This window comes from Tiliqua scincoides, chromosome 12, assembly GCF_035046505.1.
Source record: "Tiliqua scincoides isolate rTilSci1 chromosome 12, rTilSci1.hap2, whole genome shotgun sequence".
In the NCBI taxonomy this organism is placed as follows: domain Eukaryota; kingdom Metazoa; phylum Chordata; class Lepidosauria; order Squamata; family Scincidae; genus Tiliqua; species Tiliqua scincoides.
In genome coordinates, this window is record NC_089832.1 from 16,372,922 (window position 1) to 16,398,968 (window position 26,047).

The following is a 26,047-nucleotide window of genomic DNA, read 5'->3' on the forward strand; positions in this document are numbered from 1 at the left end:
AGTGCGTACATGCTAGGGATTCCAGCATGTTCCAGGACTGTGTTGTTTGGAACTTTGTCCTGCCAGGTGATGCCGAGAATGTGTCGGAGCCAGCGTATGTGGAGGCTTCTTCAAAACAGAGTTTATAAACAAGCCAGGATCTGGAGCTTGGATATCTGTTTGGCCAACGACGGATCTGTGTGAACCGGACCGCAGTGCGGCATATCTCACTTCCAGAGGTATGTGGGTTCCAGATGCAGAAAACTCTCTACAGCACTGGGACCAGTTTTGCACATGACTGGAAAAGGCAAAGACTCATGCTTCATGCAGTACTTCATGCAAATTGGCCCCAGGAGAATGTTTCTAAGATGAACCAAAGAAGAAATGACAGGAACAGCATCAACATGTGCCCGCATCAATGCAGGCCAAGGCAACCACTCCCCAATGGTTTGTTTTTCTAAGGAAAAATAACAAAGAGGATCTTGTGGTTGTAGCCGAAGGAGCTGCCAGCAGGACTCCCGGGAGGGAAACGGCACTGCATTCACTTTAACCTATATTAGAAGCAGAAGGGGATGTATGTCAGCCTCAGTCACAGCCCAACCCAATGCATGTCTACTTAGAAGCAAGCCCCATTATAATCAATGGCTCATGCTCCCAAGTAAGTGTACACAGCCACAGTGAACTGTCTGCACTGAGTGGGGCAGCTGGACTAGATGACCTCCAAGATCCCTTCCAACTCTAACGTTCTGGGATTCCGTGGATGAGTGGAGGACAATGATTGGGGTCATCCAGTCATCTCCCATTGTCCCTACTCCCAACTGATCCATAATCAGCTGCAGTGCCATAGCTTATGCCAGGAGAGCATTGTGTTGGGCTGAGGTGGTGTGTCTTTTGGAGGCCTCCAGGAGGCTTTTTGAGGTCCAGAGTGGTGTGTGAGGGCTGCTAAAAATTATGGACCGTGTCAGATGCAGTAATGCCACTAATCAGAGCTGGGGCTGCACGCATACAAACTAGCCTTCTCAGAGGGCAAGATTCCTATTCATGTACCCTCTTCCTGACAACCATTTTTATCTCCAACGACGCACATCTCGAACCCAGAATATCTAAGCCCCCTTCTAACATGAACAATGTTGCCTTCTACAGAGTCAGAACTTTGGTTCCTCCAGTCCACGGCTGTCTCCTCTGATGGGTAGCAGGACTCTGCCTTGGGGGCACTTCTGATGATGAGCTTTAAAACAAGGCTTCAGGCTTCGGCTTTGAAAAACAGCATTGTGCAACTGGAAGTTTCAGATTGCAATTTCAGATTGCTCAGAGATGCCAGAGATTGAGCCTGGAAACTTCTGCGTGGAAACATCTACATGCTTCTACAGAAACTTTAATGCTCAGCTATGCACCTTCCCCTGGAAATGGGACTGGTTAGGACGCCTATGACGAAATGGACACAGGCGACAACGTATCAGTGGCAGCTTAGCGATGTGAGAACTCGCTGACAGCTCATCCACAAGGCCACCTAATGTGGGTTGCATTGGTGCCAGATTGCCAGGGACCCAAGTGGCAGATTCAGGATCCCTTTCGCCCGCCTTTAAAAGGGGATTGGACAAGTTTCTGGAGGAAAAATCCATTACGGGTTACAAGCCATGATGTGTATGTGCAACCTCCTGATTTTAGAAATGGGCTATGTCAGAATGCCAATACAAGGGAGGGCACCAGGATGCAGGTCTCTTGTTATCTGGTGTGCTCCCTGGGGCATTTGGTGGGCCGCTGTGAGATACAGGAAGCTGGACTAGATGGGCCTATGTCCTGATCCAGTGGGGCTGTTCTTATGTTCAGAGTTCGCTGTCACCTCCTCCCTTCAAACTACTGCCAACACAAGCTACAATTATCTGAATAAGGGCACGATCGTAACCAGGTCTATTCAGAAGTACGTCCTATTTTATTCAATGGGACTTATTCTCAGGAAAGTGTGGTTAGGTTTGCAGCCTAATTCTCTATTAAATTTTGTAACTCTAATTCAGGACTTGCAGTTACACAGTGCTGTTTTTCAAAGCCGAAGGCTGAAGCCTTGTTTAAAGCTTGACATCAGAAGTGCCCCCAAGGCAGAGTTCTCAGTTTGCCTCCTACTGAACCAGATATTCAAGGTCCTTTAGCAAAAAGTTTCAAAGCCAGGACCTGAGCATTCCTCCCAAAGATGCCACTGTTTCTACAGAGGAGAAGTCCCAGAACTCAACACCTCCTTGACTACATTCATGTGCCACATGAAATTGGACGCATTAAGGTTGTTGCAAGCGCCATGGGTGCGATCCAACTCCCCCACCCAACAGGTTCAGCACGTACGTGACTATCATGTGAAACCAGCAAGTTACCCTGGGAAAGACACTTCAGTCCAATTGACTGATGCTTTTCAACATATTCCATCAGGCTTGGCATTTGATTCAAAACATGAGACTCCTGTTTATGGGAACAAACCACCAAGAAGATAAAACGTCATATTAATCCCAAAGTAAAACTCAGTGCATATCCTTTTCCTCCAATAGCACAACGTAAATCACATCCCGTGCTGGATCCAATGCTAGCAAATGTTTAGATATTCTCCCCCCCCCCCCGTACCAGTTCATCTAGAAGCATTTTTTAAAGCGATTCTTTCATAAGACTATCACTCGCTTGAAGTGAGGGTGCTTGGGAGGCAAGAGATGACTTTATCTGTGTTCCAGAAGCCGCTCCACAGACTACCTGGAGCGGCTCCAGAAATCACAGTTGGAGAACAAGACCCTGAGGCCATTTCAAAAGCACTTGGAAAAATTCTCATTTCATATGGGAAAGATTTCAGCATTTGTCTCCACGCAGATTGACCAGGTGCCTTGAGCTGTACAGATGGGACAAGCTTTTTGGCGAAGAGAGAGAGATCTTTGTCCGTTTACCCCAGCGATTTTCAACTGTGACACATCGATGCGCCGGAAAAGGACCACAGGTGTGCTGCGGGGGTTTGCAGCCCAGGACTGAAGAACACTGCAAAAATTCTTCCAGGGTCCGTGGCTCTAGGTCAGTGATTCTCAACCTTTTCCATCTCATGGCGCACTGACAAAGCACTAACATTATCAAGGCAAACCATCAGGTTTTTTATAATTGACAAAACATACCATGCTGCTGATGGGAAGACCACATCTCCCAATGGCCCTACTAATAAATGAACTTTCCCCAGACTCCTGTGGCACACCTGTGGGCCATTCACGGCACACTGATTGAAAATCGCTGTTCTAGGGCAGTGATTCCTGTAGTGATGCAAGCTTCACCGACGGAGGAAGAGGGACAGACGATTTGCTACTACAGACAATTGCTCTAGAAACAGAGCTGCAGAACCTGGAAGAGTCTCTGGAAGTGACATCACAAGAGGCAGAGAGCATAGAGGCAGAGACCATGGACGTCAGTGAGCAGGAAAACATTGAAAATCACTGGTTTACCCCAGGAAGCATCTGTAGGAGCATAGGAAGGAAAAAGCAGTGAAGTTTTATGCATGCAGAGTGGACCTCTGTGTGAGCCTATGTGGCCCTGTGTGTGCTACTGGTCACACATAGCCTGTCGTGTTGGCTGCAAAGCACCCAAAGGTGCCCTACTGTCAGATCTGAAACGGGTACCCGAAGCGAAGCCAGGAATCGGCAGGTCACAACCAGAGAACAAGCTATGAGTTGGAACCAAGAAAGACTTCATGCCCTTGCAAAGACCCAGGTAGAACAGAAAACTTTCATAGCCCTTCCTGGGAAAGGCCATGTCTAATGGGTGGGCATCGTGGCAGGAGGTCTGGCTCAGTTGATAGAGCTGCCGCCTTGTATGCCTGAAGATCTGCCAGTTCGAAACAACCGGAAGTACCCGAGAACTGACGACACACTGATATACTGATGAACTGACCCTCGGTGCCAGAGAGGAGTTGCCGTCAAGTGGAGCATGGGAGGCGAAGGGCCAGAGAGAGGCCAGACCGGGAAGGAATCCAGCTGGAACGAGTTCTATGGACAAGTTTCTGGAGGAAAAATCCATTATGGGTTACAAGCCATTATGTGTATGTGCAACCTCCTGATTTTAGAAATGGGCTATGTCAGAATGCCAGATGCAAGGGAGGGCACCAGAATGAGGTCTCTTGTTATCTGGTGTGTTCCCTGGGGCATGTGGTGGGCCGCTGTGAGATACAGGAAGCTGGACTAGATGGGCCTATGGCCTGATCCAGTGGGGCTGTTCTTATGAAAGACTAGAACTATTCAATTGTAAAAATCCCCACGGGGGTTTAGAACAGCCTGCCTATGTAAACCGCCTTGGATTAAAGTCTGAGGAGAAATCAGAGGACCAAAGAAAGGTGGTATATAAATACCTGTATAAATAAATAAAATCGTCACTTCATTGAGACCTTCTAATGTTCTAACCCAGAGCTCTGGTTTGCACCATCCAAGGTCGCTGTATGAGGATCAAAGAGTTCTAGTTCTAGTCCCAGCAACTCCCCAAGCTGATTCTCATCTTCTGGTTATGCTTAGAAGCTATGAACATCGCAGGACAGCTGGCTCCCATCTGCCACGAGGTGAATTACGACACTGGGTTGTGTGGGCTTGCAGAGAACGGCACAGCTGCTTCCAGAGAAGGCTCCAGGCACTTCTCGTTTTGTCTCTGGCTGTCGGGGCCTGCAAGATCAACAATCGGCTTCCTTAAGAGGGTGTCTTGACCCAATTCCCAGATGCTTGAAAGCCCGAAAAGACCTGCAGTGCCCCAGCCTCTGGAGACATCTTGACAGACACACTCCAGGGTTTCGGAACACCACTTTCCACCACCGACACGTACACAAAGGATTGTCTTGATCGTACCCAACTGCATTGGGGGGGGGGGTGCAACAGCTGTGACGTGCAACTTTGTGATCGTAACTAGATCCAAGCGAATCCGACTAATGGCTGGGACTCCTTGTACTGAGTGGGAGAAGGGAAATGTACACTAATTGCTTAATGCCCCAATTGGCAGCAATGAGCTTTTTTGGAAATAAGAGAGAGAGCAGGCCTTGGTAGTGGTTAATAAAAACTGGCATACCAAGATGGTCTGAGCTGCTATTATTTCATTTGCACCTGAAATTGGGCCAAACCCATGTTGACTCAAGGCGAACAGATGGTCAACATTTCTTGTTTGAAACTTTGAAGATAATTCCATCCTCAAAAAAAACCACATTACTACTTTCTCCCCCCTCCCCCCAATCACTTAGATTTCCCCAGCGAGAGGAACGGAGATCACGATTTCTTTTATTGGCCAGAGTAAAGCCACACTGGCTAATATTGAAAAGGACAAACATTTGTTCTGGATTAGAAACTCAATCCTATCAGGAAAGGTCTCTCAGCAGGTCAACAGTGTTTTGTAAGGCTGTATTTTAGTTTGGTTTAAGTAGCTGTGTTGATATAAAAGGCAGTAGAAGGAATGATCTAGACCAGGGGTCTCCAAACTTTTCAGCTGAAGGGCCACATCAAATATCTGGCATGGTGTCGAGGGCCAGAAAAAAAAAAAAGAAATATAAAATTTAAATAAATACATTAGAGATGAATGAATGACTGGAATGAATGAATGAATGAATGAATGTATGAATGAATGAATGGGCTCAAATGTCCAGGATTTCTCCAAACACCAACATAGCCCAAGAAATAAAGCACACACACTTAAATGGACCCTCATTCCCCCACCCCACAAGCACAACCTGTGTTTGGTCAACTGGGCCAAAGGCTCTCAAGGGATCAGAGACTGGCCGCAAGCCTATGGCCTGATCCAGTAGAGCTGTTCTTATGTAAGCCAGATAAAGGCCCTCTGCGGGCCGCATCTGGCCCCCGGGTCGGGGTTTGGAGACCCCTGATCTAGAACTAGGATTGAGAACTTTATACACACACACACACACACACACACACTCATGCGGGTTCCGTTCACAGAACAAAATCTGCAGTTGTTGGAATCAGTGGATTGGGGCCTTTGAACCTGATTGGAGTCGTGCTGTGGTTGGGTCTGGAGACCCTTCGGTGGTCTTCTGAAGGCCAAAAAGCACAACTTCCCAGATATTTCATGGTTTCTGTTTGTGCTTTTTGACCTCTGAAGACCTCAGAAGGTCACAATGCAAAATGTTTAGTACTAGATCATCATCAAACCTTTACTGGCATAATAAGCGTACAATAAACATATATAAAAATCAGCAGACAGTTAAAAAAATCCATCCTGTACAACTGCATTTGCATTTGACCAACGTAATTAATTAAAGATGTTTAGGCCCCATTTTTCCATCTCATTTAGGAGATGCCTCAAGATGCTTACACAAAACATTAAAGAATAATCCAATAAGATTGCATGCAAGGCAGCACTTTTTAAAAAGTACCCCAAAAGACAGTAGATCAGACACCAACCAAGCAACAGGGTGAACAAGCTGGTGTTGTTCACAAGCCTTCAAAACATGGCAAAGGTGAAACCCAATGGATTTGTCAAGGTAGGGAGTTTCATACTGACAACCATGATTTAATCAAAGCAGAAGATCATAAGAACAGCCCCTCTGGATCAGGCCATAGGCCCATCTAGTCCAGCTTCTTGTATCTCACAGTGGCCCACCAAATGCCCCAGGGAGCACACCAGATAACAAGAGACCTGCATCCTGGTGCCCTCCCTTGCATCTGGCATTCTGACATAGCCCATTTCTAAAATCAGGAGGTTGCACATACACATCCTGGCTTGCAACCCGTGATGAATTTTTCCTCCAGAAATTTGTCCAATCCCCTTCTAAAGGCGTCTAGGCCCGATGCCATCACCATATCCCGTGGCAAGGAGTTCCACAGAGTTGATCTTCGGCAAACACACGCTTAATTCATCACCATCGCTTGTTGATGAAATTGACAACATCGCTTGTCAATCGATGAACATCGATGAAACTGCCATCGCTTGTCGATGAAATTGACAACAAGAAAAATTAAAAGATTATTTCGAAGCTGCCAGGACTCTCTCTTTTGGAGAACGTAAGCTGCCTTGTAACAGACTGCTGAGTTCCTGGGAAAGTCTGCCAGCACTTTTTTCTTCCCCAAAGCCTGATTTGACGGAGAAGAGGTGATTGCAAAGTTCACACGACCTGAGCTTACAGGGGAACGGCACCGCCCTATATCAAACTTCAAGCAATGTTTAGAGAAGCTCTCTCTTGCAAGATAAGAAAGCAGGCATCAAGAGATTGGGGACGTGAGAATCGCCAAAGGGCTGCTTAGAAGCTGCTGCGTGTGTTTAAAAAAAAAACAACGGTGACAAAATACAGAACCACATGCCCAGCACAGAGCCAGCTGTGTGGGTGAGGCCGCATAAGCCCCTTTCTGTTCCATAATGGCTTGAAACAGTGGAGTCAGGGAAAAAAGAATCTTCCAACTCCCTCCTCCACAAGGCTGTTTCTGGGAATGTGCTCAGCCAGTGGGAAGCAGGTCTGCAAACAATGTCAGGGGCTAAGTTCGCCTCGGGCTCTGGGTCAAGCGGTGAATGAAAACCAGGTGGAAGGTGTGTTCCGTTAAGATGGTGGTTTCGGCACAATATAAACACAGCTTTGGTTACACAAAAATCAGAGGTAGCTGCACTGGCCCATCCGACCAAAATAAAAAACAAAACTGGCTAAGTTTTTAAATTAGGACTTACATCACAAAGTAGCAAGCAGGCTCAAATGTTCTCCAGAACTTCACCTCCAGCCTGAAAAGGGTTCTGGAGAACCCGAGAGCTTTCTCACTACTGCGATGTGACGTTTGTGTTAGTTGTAACCAAGACATCACTCTCCTCTGGCTGTCATTGGCAAGCTCACCCACAGGTTTTTTTTTTTGCACAAAAACAAAGAGGAGATGCAGGAATCTACAACAGCACAAAATGAAAAATCTACACCGACTAGATAATCCTAAATAAATACTGGAGGCACTGCCACCCCGCAAAGCCACATAATTGCACACCACAGTGATTTTCAATGTTTTTATTCTCATGGCACACTGACCTCTATGGCTGTTGCCTCTTGCGATGTCACTTCCAGCGACACTGCCTCTTCCAGACACGTTGCCTCTTCCAGATGTCACTTCTAGTCTGTCCCTCTTCCTCCGCCGGCACACCCCGTGGACAGATAATTCCTTGCTACAGACAGTTGCCCTAAAACAGGGCCTTCCAAACCCTGGCCCAAGGGCCAGATTCAGGGCTTAGAATAACCCAGTGGTTCTCATACATTTAGAACCAGGACCCACTTTTTAAAATGAGAATCTGTCAGGACCCACCAGAAGTGATGCCATGACCGGAAGTGACCTCATCAAGCAGGAATATTTTTAGCAATCCTACCCATGCTTACCCAGGAGTAAGTCCTATTTACTATCATTTGTTAAAAGAATATGCATAGTAGCTTATTCAAAGTACAGGTCTGTCACATTTTTCCCCAAATGCAGTCACATGCCATGGTAGCATGAAGTCTAAGATATTAAAAAGAAAATATTGAAATGAATGGGGACCCACCTGAAATTGGCTCCCGACCCACAGTTTGAGAAACACTGGAATAACCCATCCGCCCAAGATCCGGAGATTAGAATAACCCTTCCCCAGTAAGCAGAGCTTACTGCATTCCACTGCATTGCTAGAGGACTTCTAGTCAGATTGGGGGACAGGGACTTCCTGGGCAGTCACATCTGCCCAGACGTTCTGCTGCGCCGTCTTCTAGGAAACCAGGCAACAGACACAATTGACCAGAGCATCCCTGTCCCCTGATCTGACTAGAAGTCTCCTGCGACATGGCAGAATTGTAGACTCCAGTCTGAACGGGGACCAGTGTTTTGTTACACAGCGGTCGCGGGTTTGGTGACCGCTGCCCTAGAAACAGAGCCGTAGAACCGGAACAAGTTTTTTCAGCATTTTTTCAATTCTAACACCAGCTTGTGCCGAGAACAAAAACATTGAAAATCACTAGTTTAAAGCTTTTGAATATATGAGGAACCTCTGGGGGATATACGTTTTAATCGACACAGCATACAAAATGTAAACCCTTACATTTAAGGGAGACCCCTTAATGTCTCCCTTAAATGTAAGGGACCCCTCCTATAATGCAAGGCCCTAAACTATAGTTCACTGAGCGTGTGCATAGATCTGACCCCAATTCTAGTATCACGAGAGAGGTAGGCAGAAGGGAGGGGATGCTCTGTGCCCCAGCTCCACACAACACAATCTTCTAAATATCTCTTATTTCCGTCATTCCTCAGTTGTTTTCTGAACTAAAAAAAATACCCAGACACATAAGGGAGATGTTCCTCCACCATCATGATCATTTTGGTTGCCCTCTTTGAATCCTTTTCCAGTTCTTCTTGAGATGCTACAGCCAGACTGATTCAGTCATCCGAATGCCATGTTCAGGTCATGGATCTGTATAAAATTTGCTCCTCTCAACACACCTCTGCTGGGACGGTCCTGGCTTTTTCTGTTTGTTTGTTTTAAGAAAAACAAAAAACAGAGGCCAGCCCTCACAGTTTAGCCCCCCGTAAGAAGCAGGAGTTAAAGTTCATTCGAGTTCCCAGGTCAGTAATGAAAGCAGACCAAAATCTTTCTGACATCTTAACAAAAGGCAAACCCAGAGTTTGAACTGGCCTCAAAACGCTGTTGACCTTGCAATTCAAACAAGCCCGCTGAACCCCAGAAATGGAAAGAGACAAAAGGACGAGGCCTGGTGTGACCCAAAAAACCATCGCGCTGTGTGCGGGAATTTCGGTCCAAGCAGCTAGTTGAGATTTTGGCCCCAGCCATAAGCTCTATCAAACAAAATGTCCTTCGTAAGATTTTATACCTGTCAATGTTACTACATTCAGAAGCGCTCGGTATACAGCCTCTTGTCTTGTCACCAAAGGGCTTTTCCCTTTACCAAGCAGGAACTTTATAAAGATTTTCCTAACAGCTCAAACTCATCTCCGATTAACCAGGCATCTCCCTTTGTTTCCACTGTCAAAACTGTAAGCTCCTTGGGGCAGAGAGCTATCCTTTTCACTCATGTTACTTTCTAACACACCAGGATGCTGAAGATTCCATGAAAGAGTGAGTAAGGTGACATGGCCGAGGAGCAAACTAGGCGCAGGAAGACAAACTGGGTTGGCCTAAGGGTGCCTCTCCACCATCTAGCAGGACACTTGCTGCCTGGTTTCAAAAAGTAAGAGGCAAGCAGAGCAGAAGAGAAAGTGTGGAGGAGAGGAGAGTGTTGGAGACGCTCTACCCATCACTCTCCTCTCCTCTCCACACTTCCTGTTCCGCTCTGCTCTAGGAGAAACTAGGAGAACTATAGACAGAGTTATGAAACCCTATCAGCAGTGAGTCCAGCTGGAGCACCTGCAGCCAATCATTGTCTTGCTGTCTAACCTACCTTGCAGGGTTGCTGTGATGATGAAATGAAGCAAGAGGAGGGGGAAGAGCCTTATAACCCACCCTGAGCTCCTTGGAGGATGGGAAAAAATAGAGCGTATCACTCCTGGTTACAAACATAGGGAGCTGCCTTAGGTAGAGCTAAGCCACTGGTCCATTTAGCTCAGTAGGTCTTCAGTTTGGGGCCAATTCATTTCAGAGAGGTCTGACATCTTTTCCATTTCAGGTGAAAATCTGTTTCATGCGCCCAGGGTGCTTAGAGCTTTTAACATCACTCTGAGAGAAAATTAAAATGGAAGATCTGATACGTTGGGGCTGCCCAGAATGTCTGGTCCAACCTTTGATTATTTCTCCAGCTCTGTAAATCAGTCTGAGAATCCTTTAAGACTGGAAAGTGGGACACAAAACATTTAGCATGGGCAATGATCATGGAGAAATGCATACAAATGGAAGGATATTCCAGTAGACATCTCCAAGGCACTGAAAATAATATAGTCATTGTACTTATACAGTGGGCTGTCTTTACCCGTGGGCTCTGGATCCATGGATTTCAGTATCAATGGATGCTGAGCCAATGGTTGGAGGTCTTCAGAAGGCCTCGCAGACATGACTGTAAATCACTTTCGGTTCATGTCTGGAGGTGTTCTGAGGTCCTCCAGTCACAGATTTCATTATCCACAGAATTTGGCATTCACAGGAAGTCCCAGAACAGGTCCCCGGTAGATACTGAGGGCCCATGGTGTGTTTCTGATGTATGGATAGTTGATTTCTTTCTCTCTCTTTTTTAATTTCCAGTTAACTATCTAGCTGTGGTACGAGCCCAGTAAGTAGAAGATTTCCATGAGAAGTTTAAGGTTGTGTATTCTTTGGGAAGCTGTCCTTCCTCACTTCCTTGGCCTTACTGAAGTCAATTAAGCCAAATCTTGTGCATACTGACTTTGTTTTCCTTACGAGAAGAGACAGCTGAGATAAGAGACCCGGAGGCTGTTTCTCTTCACCAAACTTACCCGAGCACCTTTCTCTGGGAAACATGTGCAGCCGGCAGAGCAGTCTCGACCCCCACAAGGTCCATGATAAAATTTCTTGCCGCCCTGTTGCAGAAAAACAAAAAGAGACTCGCTTCAATAAAATGACTCTTTTATCCATCCAAAATCTTGCTAGACGCTGAAGCACAGTACCAAGAATCGGTTCGTTTTATGGACGTTTTGACAAGCCGCAATATATACTTAAGTCGACTATGTTTGAAACGTCCCGGACAGCACATTTCAGCTCATACCTTTTAAAAATCTGACACACACTCTGAAACCCAGAGCTCTAAAAGTCCAGGCAAAGAGTGACTGGAAGTGTTGTTTATGTGTCAAAAGAAGTTTATATGAATAGTAAGATCAGCAATGGAAACATGAAGGTATAAGTTCGGTATATAAGTTAGAAGGTATAAACATGAAGGTATGAGTTAAAATGACTTGAAAAATGGATATGGACGAGTCACGACAGCCTCCCATTAATGACTTGTTTGCAAATCGAGGCAAGTGGCATAGAGATTCGGGACTGTGATCCCAGCACATGCCTGTTAAATATATTCCTAACGTGGCAATCCTATACATATTTACCTAAGAGCAAGTCCCACTGAAGTCAAGACTTGTAACTTCCTGATCTGGTCCACAACATGGAAAATGGTGTGTGGGTCAGCTGTACCCCCTACTCAGCTATTGATACTTCAGCATGCAAATGCCAACCAATGTGTTTCAAATCTGATTTGAATGAAGCAGAAGCATATGAGAAAGTAAGGAACATAAATCAAAATTCCATGGTTGATTGCTTACATTCACTTACATGAGAAATCAACCACATGATTTTTGCCTATGTGCATATGTGGCACATGGAGGGCCAAGATGGGGCAGCACCTTGGGTTGGTAGAGACAGAAGGTGGTCTTGCACTTCTCTCAACCCAGTGGGCCACAGACAGCAACAGGAGAAGACAACAGCTGCATTCAGATGAGCCAGTAAACCATGGTTTACAGCAGAGGTTCCCAAACTGTGTGCTCTGGTTGCCACGCTTTACTCACAGGGACGCCACACGGTCTCTTCTTCCAGGCTCACTGGGCCAAGATCATGCAGCCTCTAAGCGCAAAGGGTGCCACAGCCGTGGTGAGTTTGAGAACCACTGGTTATAAGCAAGTCACAACCTTCAACCCACTACATATAGATTACATATAGTTACATTACATATAGTGGCCCTTCCATTACATATAGATTGTACAAGCATGGAATGGAATGAATACTACGTATAGCCAAACAACCACCATACGCAGATGTTTCTATGTACAGCTTAGGAAATGCGTGTCTGGCTGCAGACCGCTGTATAATAGGAGTACAGCTCTTTAAAAACAGGCAGCCCTTGGTACTCGGTTGTTCTTGTCATCATCAATGAAACCTGCCTTAAAGACCAGAAGCTTCTAAAATCTGCTGGAAGAATTTGGCCTGCAGATGGGATGGGACGGTACAAGATAACACAGACCCACCACATTCCATCTTAATTTACCGCTGTTCTAGAATCCATGCTTCATCTAAGCATTACATAAATGTCTGATCCTATTGCAACTGTCGCTCCTTAACGGTTTTCGGGTCCATGTGGAATGGGCTCTAGCCAAGCATTTCCTTTGCAAACAGATTAATGCTCCCTCTAAGATGTCATGCTCACCTGACACTTCCCCTTTCCTCTCCCTGCACGAAGGAGTCACTCGCTTGTGAATGAAAGAAACCTGAGACGGTTAGGAAGAGCACCAGAGCCTGTTGGCGGGGGACCAGGTGTTGCATGTCACCCAAGTATTTTATTTACGGGAAGGAGCTGACTCCCAAACTGCTTAAACGGCAAACAGCCATGTGCGCAATATTTATAAGAACATAACATAAGAACATAAGAACAGCCCCACTGGATCAGGCCATAGGCCCATCCAGTCCAGCTTCCTGTATCTCACAGCGGCCCACCAAATGCCCCAGGGAGCACACCAGATAACAAGAGATCTCATCCTGGTGCCCTCCCTTGCATCTGACATTCTGACAGCCCATTTCTAAAATCAGGAGGTTGCACATACACATCATGGCTTGTAACCCATAATGGATTTTTCCTCCAGAAACTTGTCCAATCCCCTTTTAAAGGCGTCCAGGCCAGATGCTGTCACCACATCCTGTGGCAAGGAGTTCCACAGACCCACCACACGCTTACTAAAGAAATATTTTCTTTTGTCTGTTCTAACTCTCCCAACACTCAATTTTAGCGGATGTCCCCTGGTTCTGGTATTATGTGAGAGTGTAAAGAGCATCTCTCTATCCACTCATGAACTGCAAAAACTGACCCCTTATCATGCTGAACCAGGCCCCCAATTTTCCAAATCAAATACTTCTAAGTAATACTTATAAGTTACTTTAAAGAATGTTCCAAAAATAAAGAATGTTTATTTTAAAGAATGCTCTCCTTGAAATTTTCCCCAAAATATATTTTGCTCATTTCAATGAGCAAAAGTGTTAAATCATTAAAAGCATCTCTCTTTTAATGCATACCTGGGTTGGCAAGATTTCCAGCTGCTCAGATAAATTATCTTTTATCCTCCGAGCGCATGGTACTGTAGGTGCAGGTTGGGGCGCAACTCAGAGCAAAGGGGTTTGATTCCCCTTCCCCTGGGTGGCATGCCAGCTCACCCTATGGGGCTACTCATATCTGCACCCGCAATTTCATGGGCACAAATCCGAGTGGCCCGTGTAACACTGGTTGGGCCAAGGACAGAGGTTACATCTGTCCCATGGCATTAGGGGTCCACTTATAGGGCTTTTGCCTCAGCCCTGGAAAGCTGGAACCGCCTTTGCTCTTGCTCAGCAATTTTTATCTGGTGCGCTGTGGCACACTGGTGTGCCACCAAAGGTCCTCAGGTATGCCAAGGGAGTTTGGAGCACAGTGGTTGAAAACTGTTGAAAAACTCTTCTGGGTTCTGTGGCTCTGAACCCAGAGGACAACTGTCTATAATGTCTATTATAATAATAATAATAATATATAATATACAGTATTTATATACCGCCTTTCTTGGTCTTTATTCAAGACTTTATTCAAGGCGGTTTACATAGGCAGGCTTATTAAATCCACGCAGGGATTTTTACAAATTGAAAGAAGGTTCTTTCTTTCAAGAACCACTACATTCAAGGTGTTACACTCTGATCTGGTTTAACATTCTGGCCTCCATCCTCCCACGCTCCAAGCAGATGGAACAGCTCAGCTGCAGCTTGCCAGCTGCTTCAAGGTCGCACGGTGCCGGTGGCCTCAAACTGGCGACCTTGTGGATGTTAATCTTCAGGCAATGGAGGCTCTACCCTCTAGACCAGACCTCCTGCCCATGAACCCCTATTACATGAACTGGTAGAGGAAGAGGGACAGAAATTTGTTACTACAGACAACTGCCCTACAAACAGAGCCACAGAACCAGGAAGAGTATCCCAGAAGACAGGAGTGACATCCCAAGAGGTGAAGACCACAGAGAAGACTGTAGAGATCAGTGTGCTGTGAAAAGAAAAATGTTAAAAATTCACTGCGCAGGATCTTGGAGGAGTTGTAAGAAAGAACAATAGGAAAATTGTTGGGTCGCAGTTAATAAAAGTTGGAAAAAAAGTGTCAGCCTGCAAGAAAGGCTTAAGACTTAGGGATTTTCAGTCAAAAAAGAAGATAACTAAAGGGAAGGGGGAGGGACATGATAGAGCTAGTACAGATTTTTTTTTGGGGGGGGGGATGTTGCAAAGATTTATTGACGTCAAAATGGAGCTTATTATCTCAAGCTAATAAGCAAGGAAAGCAGGAATCCACTGGCTTGAGCTGCCTTCATCTTTTATTTTGTTGGACAGGAACAGAAGGATTCAAGCCATGTCTGGCTTAACTGAGATAAGAAACAGAGAGAGGGGTCTGCCTGCACAGGACTCTGCTGGTCCGTTGCAACTTGCCCCGTGGACAATTACACTCCTGCCTCTTCAGGGACAAGCTCGTTTAGAACAGGAAGTTCTTTGGATTTCAGCCAAATTAATCCAAGTCCTTTGGATTTCAGTCATTAATTTTAGCATGAGCTACTCGCAGGATTCCAGATGTTTTGCTGAGTCACCGGCCTCAGGCAAGCATCTCTTCTGATGTTACTGGGGCATGGAGCCAACCTCGCTTAGTCTACATCAGGGTGCCCAAACCCACTTGCAGCCCTCAAGGCCTCTCTGTGCGGCCCTCAGGGAACCCCTAGTCTCCAATGAGCCTCTGGCCCTCTGGAGATTTGTTGGAGCCTGCACTGGCCCGACACAACTGCTCTCAGCGTGAGGGCGACTGTTTGGCCTCTCGAGTGAGCTGCAGGATGAGGCCTCCCTCCACTGCTTGTTGTTTCACGTCTGTGATGCAGTAGCGGCAGCAAAGGAAAGGCCAGCCTTGCTTTGCGCAAGGCCTTTTACAGGCCTTGAGCTATTGCAAGACCTTCATTCATTCATATAAGTTCATCTTTAATATATTCATTTATGTAAATTTATTCAAATTTGAAATGTAAATTAATTTGGCCCCCGACACAGTGTCGGAGAGATGATGCGGCCCTCCTGCCAAAAATTTTGGACACCCCTGGTCTAGATCCATGTTCTTCCATTACTTTGCCTCTCTCTGGCACAGGCCAGCTTGGAGCTGACTGCATTTTGCACACGACCATTGCCTTTGGTTCTGAAGAATCTCAGGGATCAGGCGGGCCACATGGGTTATCTGCTGGGCACAGGCTCTTAACCAGTTCCCAACTTGTGACAGCACCTCCACTTGAAGGGTTCACTCCCCATATGGACTTTAAAAATGGACACATGTATCCTCATGAAAAACGTGTATGTGCGGGATACACATAATGGAATATATCAATAGTTCCCAAACTGTGTGCCATGGCACCCAAGGGCACTGTGGCAAACTCACAGGGGCACTGTGGGATGTAACCGATGGCCTCTTCTTGCTAGCACTCCAAGGCGCTTCCATCTTGAACCACACAAGCTCATCATCATCATCAGTATTTATATACCGCTTTTCAACAAAAAGTTCACAAAGCGGTTTACAGACAAAGGGGTAACCAGGTCTACTCAGAAGTGCCGTATTTTTCGTTCCATAAGACGCACCTGACCATAAGATGCACCTAATTTTTAGAGGAAAACTTACTTTTAAAGTAAGCCTGCCCTCCCCCTGTGGCGCCTGTGCAAATGAGGACCTTGCCCCCGGTGCGGACCTTGCCTGCAGTATTTGCTCCATAAGACGCACACACTTCCCCCCCTTTTTTGGGGGGAAAAAGTGCCTCTTATGGAGCGAAAAAATACGGTAAGCCCTATTTTGTTCAATGGGGCTTACTCTCAGGAAAGTGTGGTTAGGATCCCAGCCAAAGTCAAATAACTAAATGGCTCTCTGTCCCAAAAGGGCTCGTAATCTAAAAAGATGCAGAAGAACACCAGCCACTAGAAAAGATACTGTACTGGGATGAAGAGGGACAGTTACTCTCCTGTGGCTTTCGAACACAACGGAGAGAAGTGTGACATCCAAAACAGAATGCCGCTTTGTGTGGAGGCCACCTTTGGTTACTTTCTCCCAGTAAACCAAAGAAGCCCTTCCCTCCTCTCTACACAGCATTGTAAGGAAGATGATCTCCGGTGCAAGTACACTAATTACAGCAGGGGCAAAATGTTGGACGTCTAAGCCTGCGTGCGACTTGATCTGCAACTTTGCTCAAGGCTTAAGCTAGGCTCACCCCACCAGCCTGCCTAAGCTGCAAGCCAAAGGACAAAGCCCCATTTCATGTAAAATTGACAGGCGCAGGCTTTGGAAACAAAGAGGTTCTCTGTCTCGGGGAATCTACCATCACCTTATTAATTAATGTACCTGAATGCATTTGGCCTATCACTGCCCTGTTCGTTCCCCTAAAAGGGGCTGTCGGGGCAATATCCCTCCCAATGTCCAAGTCTTGGAGATGACTGACACAAAGCAGTGCGGCCGGCCGGGTGTTTCGACTCACAGTTTTAACTCCTGCACAGCCAGTTGACCGCTTGGGTCTGCTGAGCCTGCGATATCATCAGAAGGAATTCCAAAAGCTTAGCGAGGCAGAACCGTGCCTCCTGAAATATGCTGGAAATACCCTATCTTGCAGAACAACTTATTTTTCCATGTGGCCGACCACCGTATTTGTACTGGTTCGGGAGCTAGGATGGTGTAGTGATTTGGGAGTTGAACTTAGACCTGGAAGATCCAGGCACCAGGGAGGGCACCAGGATGAGGTCTCTTGCTATCTGGTGTGCTCCCTGGGGCATTTGGTGGGCCACTGTGAGATACAGGAAGCTGGACTAGATGGGCCTATGGCCTGATCCAGTGGGGCTGTTCTTATGTTCCTGAAGCATTTGGTGGGCCACTGTGAGATACAGGAAGCTGGACTAGATGGGCCTATGGCCTGATCCAGTGGGGCTGTTCTTATAGGTTCAAATCCCTGTTCAGTCACAAAGCTTCCTGGGTGACCTTGGGCCAGTCACTCTCTCTCAGTCTCACCTACCTCACAGGGTTGTTTGTGAGGACAAAAGGAGGGAACGAACCATGTATACCACCCTTGGGGGAAGGGTGGTATAAAAATGTGAAAAATAAATACTAGTTAAATCAAAGTTAGTCGAGTGGCCCATCCGAGAGGTGAAGTGATGCATCGGTAGTGGATTTAGGCTTTCCATATTGGCCCCCTCTGGAGTCGGTCTATCCATGAGATCAACCGAGGCAGTTATAGTAGAAGATTGGCGGGGTTGGGGTGCCCAGTGTCCACTTCTATCTGCCCACCACTGTCACCTTCTCCCCTTCCCCTACGCCCTGGATCTGAAAGAGGGAAATGAAGTCAAAGAGGAAGTGTGGAAGAAAGAAGCATGCTGGTCTAGATTAGAACAGTGATTTTCAACCACTGTAGTCTGATCTCAGAAGCTAAGCAGGGTCAGGCCTCGTTAGTACTTGGATGAGAGACCGCCTGGGAATACTGGGTGCTGTAGGCTTATACCATAGTCTTTCGAGACTGAAGGTTGCCAACCACCATTAAGAAAAAACAGGTCAGTGTAGACACACACACACACACACCACCATCATTAAAGCCGCATAAACAGCTAGCGACGCAAAGGGTGCCATGGCTATTTGATTTCACGCTAAGGTGGAAGTTATGTAATGTGCGGCTTATAGGATTATGGAAGAGCTGATTTATTGTTCCTAATTGGAATACATGCAAACTCAGGGTGGCGTGCATGAAGGTTTGGCGCACAGGCAGATGAAATTGTTCCTTCTGAGCATTCAAGGGCACGATCCACCAGGGTGTTCTCCTGCACAACCCCTCATTGAGGCAAAGAGGGACAAGAATGGGGGATGCAAAAGAGTAAGGTGCTTTGGCAGAGCTCCTACACATTTCTTGACCCAAACTTTCTCCTAGGCAGACATTTCTCCCTATAATTTAATTTGATAGCCTTGAGAATCTGTTGGGATGACAAGAGCCTGCCTTTTCCAGTTTCTCCGTGGATACAAGGAGAGACCTGTAAATATAGTTACAGCTTGGTAGATGGAAGCTGACACAACAAGGAGTCTTGCGGCATGTATAGATTTCTCTCACTCTCTCTCTCTCTCTCTCACACACACACACATAAACAGCCCCCAAGACACTGCCTGATGCCCCCAGTATTGAGAATTCAAGGTTGGCCTGGCCAGGTGGGACCTCTAAGGGCCATGGACCCTCTATCAGTGTCCAACTTGGCTGATCTCCACCACCACCCCCTGAACCAGAGTCGACAGGAGGGGAGTAGACTCCATTTAAGAGCTTGAGTTCAAGCCTGCCCAGTTTTCAGGAGCTCCTATTAAGTGCTCAAATTCCAGGTTGCAGTTTTATAGGCCTTACGCACCATCTCCAGTGTTGCCCTCATAAATTACAGGACCATATAAGCAAAACCTTCCATATCTTTCCAAAAAAGAGTTTGTGATGAATAACGGGGGTTTACTTTATCCTCCTCTTCTGCAAGGATACATTAACATGGCTGGAACCCAAGTGGAAAATAAAAGCGTTGTTTAACATTGGACAGTGCTGTGATTCCATTTATATAGTGGCAGCTCACAGTATCCATCTCCCAGATGGGTGTAGCTGTCTGTTCGAGTGACTGCTATAACCCAGTCCCAGCTTAAGTTTCTAAATTTGGACAGTCCCACGTCAGATACAGACAGGGTGGAACCAACCCCATACGAAGGTAGGGCGGGTGTCTCCCAGATTAAGCCCCAAAGGTATGAAATCAACTGCGATTTAAATGTTGACATACATGGTAGCTAAAAACGAGGTCATCCCGTTTTTCCCGAGGGCAGATTCGACTGAAGCAGCAAACCTGCCTGATTCTTTTCTTCCTGTTCATCTCCAGTTTATTTTTAAAAGCTAGAGTTCTGCAATTCATCTTGCAGACGGGCCAAGCCAACCCACCCAACCCAAGGCAGCGGAGAGTCTCTATTAATTTTAGCTCCTCTAAATACAAACTTATACAGTCACCTCCTGGAGCCATCCTGGGAACCTGAGATGGAGCACTAATCCTGATTGGTCAGGAAAGGTGGTATAGGCAAACCAAAAAAGAAATGCCACCCCGTGCCCCCAAATCTAGCTTCAAGCTGTGGCTAAAAAGAGGTTAATGGACCTTGGTCACACAGAACCCTTCAGCTGTTTGGCAACACAACAATTACAAATTCCACAACCGCTCCCAAATGGTAGCCAAGCCATGCCCATCAAAGCACGGAAGGGGCACTAGCAGACTTTCAGTGATACACGACAGGGCCTTCTCGGTGCCAGCCCCCAAAATGGGGATGTCCCTGCCTTGTGCTGGACAGTTGTCTCCTTTCTTGCCTGTGTTCTGCCAGAAGGTGAGGATTGGCTCATTAACAGAGGCTTTTCTCCATTTGCAGGACTTGTTTAATTCCTCTTTATATTCTTGTATGATGATTGCTGTTGCTTTCTTGAATTTTTTTTCAGCTGAAATTTCAATAGCTTTTGTAAGCCGCCTTGAATCGTCCCATCCCCAAGGAGAGAAAGATGGGGTAGAGCAGCAGCGTGGGGGTTGGTTTTTCTCCCCCACTCCCCTCCCAAGACGTTCAGGGTGGCTATGCGGTTCCTGACTTTATCTTCTCACCAACCCTACGAGGTAGGCACGTCTGAAATGTGCCTGTATCACAAGCCTTAAGGCTGAGCCAAGACGTCCTGGGCGAAATCCGATGCTCTAACCACTGAACCACTTTGGCTCTTGCGTCTAACCCCACATCTCTAAGGCAGGGGTATACCGAAGAGCTACTAAATTTAAAGTGGAGTAGTACAATTTGAAAAAGCTTGATGGGGGGAAGCCCATGGCAAACACCTCTCTCTTTTACTTTGTCTGACCAAGGCTCTGGTAACACTGGTTGGCTCATACCGGGACGCCCTTTCCCAGAAGGGGATCATCACATCCCCAGGAGCAAAGATTAAATAAAATTGCTTGATATCTCTGCCCTTGACATCTTCATCGTTTGTCAGATTCCTGCGAACGTTCGGTGTGCAAAATGACGGACAGCTGGCCAAGAGCTTTGCAGCCCTGCACGCCCTAAGTCAAGGAAAATCATCTGACCACCTGCATGCTATAAAGCAGTCACTCCCACCTTCCTGGCTTCTGGGAACCACAAATCAGTGTTAGCAGGTTATCAGTCTGGAATCCTTATCTTGGAGCCTCCGAATACTTGCTTGGTGGTTCAAAACCCTCAACGGGGAGGGCAAGGAGACAGCTGCACCCTTCCCCTCTTCCTGCACGGCTGCTCCTTCTGTCAGGCCACAGCAAAGTCTTATACCCCCAACTTGGTTTAAGGGTGCCAGGTCTCCCTATTCTCTGTGGTCTTCTCTAATCTGATCGCTTATTATTAATTATTAACAGTATTTATATACCGCTTTTCAACTCAAAGTTCACAAAGCGGTTTACAGAGAAAAATCAAATAACTAAATGGCTCCCTGTCCCAAAAGGGCTCACAATCTAAAAAGATGCAACTGAATACCAGCAGACAGCCACTAGAACAGACAGTGCTGGGGTGAGGTGGGCCAGTTACTCTCCCCCTGCTAAAAAAAGGAGCACCCACTTGAAAAAGTGCCTCTTACCCAATTAGCAGGGGTTGGAAAGAGAATCGCTTGCAGGAAAGAGAATGAATCCTCCACCTTACCCACTTTGCAGGTGGGCGCTTCCTCCAAGCCATACAAACAGGACAAGAACACACATATCCCACTGCTCTAGGTGTTGCCCTGGATGGAAGGAAGAAAGTAGAGAATACAACCAGAACTCTCTTTTGCCCCCAGGCCGGGCATCAGTGGCAACAAAGGAAGCCAAAACATGGCACCCTTTTCTCCCAGTCTTACCTTCGCTCACGACCACACTGCTACAACACTCCCAAATTAGAAAGATGCCAAGCAATGCTGAATTCTCACCCATTTGTAAAGAAAAGGGGTGCAAAAAATATCGTGTGAAGGTCCTTAATATGTCCAACAGCCAGGTTGGTGAAGTGGTTCAGGAGATCGACTTAGACCTGGAAGATCCAGGTTCAGAACCCTGCTCAACCATGAAGCTTCCTGGGTGACTTTGGGCCAGTCGCTCTCTCTCTCTCAGTTGCACCTACCTCACAGGGTTGTTGTGAGGACAGAAGGAACTGTATACACCAACCTGAGCACCTTGGACAAAGGGTGATATAAAAGGGTGAAAAATAAATGGTCTCATATCCTGCAACAACGAGATGCAAGGTGGATATTGGTCTCTGGGAGGGACATCCTTTTGGATCCCCACACCATTGCCATGACTGCAGACAGAACGTAGCAATTCTTTTGTGAGATCACCCCACTACCACCATGTAAAGGACCCATCCCATGAGCACCAACAAAGCAGAACTCGGATGGAATTTGTGGCCCTCGGGTTAGGCAAACAAGGCAGAAAGAATCCAAGACCAAAAAATGTCAAGGGGTTTCATTAACTCCTTTACATAATCCTCTGTTTATTGAAATACACGGCAAGGAGTTTAATTTACAGAGACATCAATGCAGAGGAGATCATTTTTCATTGGATGCTGCCAGGCCTCTGCCAAGGGGAAAAAAAAATGGACAGCCCCTGCCCGGAGATAATCTTACCTGTCTGTATGGGGCAAAGGGCTGGAATGCTTTCGTTAAGATTTATTTCCGATTAAACAGAACAGAATAGGTGCAGCCCCAGACATTCTTCTACTGGGATGAGTGCATTTGCCAGGGGAAAATGAACAGATTAAATCTCATACAATCGCCTTTGCCGTCAGGACACCAAAAGAGGACCAAAAAAGGGCAAAAAAGCAGACTGCCACGACCGGTGCCTCTCCGCTGTTTACAAATACCTTCACACTTAAGAGCAAGGTTACTGTACAGAGTCTGAATGTCTTGGGTGGCACTTGCACAGATATCTCAAGGCACAGCCAACTGTCACAGGGTGGAGGGGGTAAGGCAAAGAGAGGGCACGGTGCCTAAGGGGAAAGTCTCACGAAGCAAGAGGTGGGTTGACTCAGAAACATAGGCAAGCAAGGATAAAAGCAGCAGACCCAACTACAGCCATCAACCCATGTGCAATTGGGGGAAACCTGTTTTGCCCAGCTCTTGCACTGACCCTCAAAGCTAGAAATCTTTGTTGTTGGCATCCTTCAGTCTTGGAAGACTATGGTGTCACGCTCTGAATGGTGGTTCTGGAACAGTGACCTCTCCAGTGCGCGAAGCCTGGGTAAAGTAGGTATGGAGGATAGGCTGTTACCCATGTAGCAAATCCCCCCTCTCCATGTCGCTGAAATGGTCCAATGGAAAGGCAGAGGCCAATATGGTTGGTTCCAGCGGCGTCGCAGGAGTTGCCAGAAAGTGACTGTGTTCAGCCATGAACTGCCTCAGGGACTCCGGCTCCGGATTTTGCCTCGAGGTTGACTCCTGAAGCCTTTTCCATCACTGGATGTAGCCACAAGGCAGTGGAGGTTTGGGATCAGAGTTGTCCTTCTCTCAGATGAGCTGCCTTCCCAGGCTGACGAGTCCCATCTACCTGGTGGCTGTTTAGTCGCCTCTTACGACAAGTACAGCCAAACTGAGGGCCTATTCTTATCCTCAGCCCCCAGGGGAAAAGCTAGAAATAAGAACCTAAGAAGCACCCCGCTGGATCAGGCAAAAGGTCCATCTAGTCCAGCTTCCTGTATCACACTGTGGCCCAAAAGATGCCTCAGGGAGCACACAAGACAACAAGAAACCTGCACCCCATTGCCACTCTCTTACACTTGGCATTCTGAGGTAGCCTACTTCAGAAATCAGGAGGTTGCACACACCCATCATGGCTTGTAACCTGAGATGGACTTTTCCTCCATAAATCTGTCCAATCCCTTTTTAAAGGCATCTAGGTTAGGCACCATCACCGCGTCATGTGGCAAGGAGTTCCACAGATCAATCACACGCTGGGTAAAGAACTACTTCGTTTTGCCTGTTCTAACTCTCCCAACTCTCAGTTTTAGTGGATGTGCCCTGGTTCTGGTGCTGTGTGAGAGGAAAAAGAACATCCCTCTATCCACTCCATCCACCCCTTGCATAATTTTGTACATCTCAATCATGTCCCCCCTTAGGTGCCTTCTTTCCAAATTGAAGAGTCCCAGATGCTGTAGCCTTTCCTTATAAGGGAGGCTCCTCAGTCACTAATCCTTTTGGTCACTGTCTTTTCCACTTCCACTATATCTTTTTTCAACATCCTAGAAGTATCTTCTATATCCTATAAACCAGTGTTTCCCAAACTGTGGGTTGGGACCCACCAGTGATGTTCCCAAGTTTCGCATGCAATGTGTGAACTGGCTGACCCTGGCTTGTTCCAACCACAGTTTTCAAAAGAAACCACAATCCAAGGCTGATTGGATTGTGGGTTCAACTGTGGGTTTTTGCTGAACACTGTGGTTAGAACAAGTCAAGACTGGCCATTTTGCACACCAAGACTAATCTTGGCTAGTTGCAAATCACTATCAGAAGAATAATTTTCTCTTAGGGGGAGATGGAAGGGTGAATATGTGGACCCTGGGCTAGGGTATCAAACCATAGTTTAATCCTGGAATCATGTAATGTCTGAACCAACCCACCATAGTGTAGTTTTATTAATGGAAGTTGCTAAATCTATAGAGCAGGGGTGCCCAAACCCCGGCCCTGGGGCCACCTGCAGCCCTTAAGGCCTCTCAATGTGGCCCTCAGGGAGCCCCCAGTCTCCAATGAGCCTCTGGCCCTCCAGAGATTCGTTGGAGCCCACACTGGCCCAATGCAGCGTGAGGGCGACTGTTTGACCTCCCACATGAGTTGTGGGACGAGGGCTCTTTCCACTGCTTGTTGTTTCACATCTGTGATGCAGTAGCAGTAGCAAAGGAAAGGCCAGCCTTGCTTTGTGCAAGGCCTTTTATAGGCCTTGAGCTATTGCAAGACTTTCATTCGTTCATATAAGTTCATCTTTAATATATTCATTTATGTAAACTTATGTAAATTTATTCAAATTTGAAATGTAAATTAATTCTTCCCCCCCCCCGGCCCCCAACACAGTGTCAGAGAGACGATGTGGCCCTCCTGCCATAGAGGATTGGAGCATTACCTGAAAGTTCTGATGGTCTTATTTTCTCAAGCCCTAATAAAATAACTGACTCTGTGATTACGATAAACAGTCGACTTGCAAATCCTCAATTTCCAGCATTATAGTTTTGTTTTAAAATACATCTCGGGTGGCAATTGGTATGATTTAAAATACCACAAGCCCCACTTTTCCCTCTGCACATGAAGGGAGAAATAAGTCAGTTATTCTTCTATCGTGGTTTTCGCATGATGTGCGAAGGGGCTGGTTGGGTCTTGTTTCAACCACAGCTTTCCAAAGAAACCACAAAATGGATCCACACCGTTGAATCTCAGCTGCAGCTCGTGGTTTCCCCTGGAAAGCTGTGGTTAGAACAAGCTGGTTCATGTGTCATAGCCAATTTTGACTCACTACAAACGCCCTTCAAAGAATTAGTTCTTCCCTGGCGTGCCCAGAGAGGAGAGCGGAGCACAGAGGATGTTGCAGAATATGGTGGTTTATAATCCTGGTTTCACAGGATACTAAGTGGGCCCTTGGTGTCCACAGGGGATCCATTCCACAGGGGGACGTGATTGACGGCACAATCCTAACCAGGTCCACTCAGAAGTAAGTCCTATTTTGTTCAATGGGGCTTACTCTCAGGAAAGTGTGGTTAGGATTGCAGCCTGAGACATACAAATTTATGCCCCCAAGATGCCTCAAGGGCGGACACAGGACAACAAGATCCCTACACCCCTTCCCACTCTCTCACATCTGGCATTCTGAGGCAGCCTGCTTATAAAACCAGGAAATTGTATATACCCGTCATGGTTTATAAACTGTGAAGGACTTTCCCTCCATCAATCTGTCCAATCCCCTTTGAAAGGCATCTAGGCCAGGTGCCATCACCACATCCTGTGGCAAGGAGTTCCACAGGGAACCTGCACAGGAGTTCCGCTGGGTAAAGAAATATTTTCTTTTGTCTGTTCTAAATCTCCTGACACTCAATTTTAGAGGATGTCCCCTGGTTCTGGTGTTGTGTGAGAGT

The 26,047-nt window shown here is 46.7% G+C and overlaps 1 protein-coding gene across 2 annotated transcripts in view; it reads right to left on the reverse strand.

The window, feature by feature from the left end:
* COL4A6 (collagen type IV alpha 6 chain) overlaps positions 1-26,047 on the reverse strand; it is a 177,811-nt gene that overhangs the window by 114,521 nt on the left and 37,243 nt on the right. For both annotated transcript variants that reach the window (XM_066640029.1, XM_066640028.1), the window contains exon 3: positions 11,370-11,453. In XM_066640029.1, the coding sequence (XP_066496126.1) occupies positions 11,370-11,453 (84 nt within the window). The remainder of the gene's footprint in view (positions 1-11,369; positions 11,454-26,047) is intronic.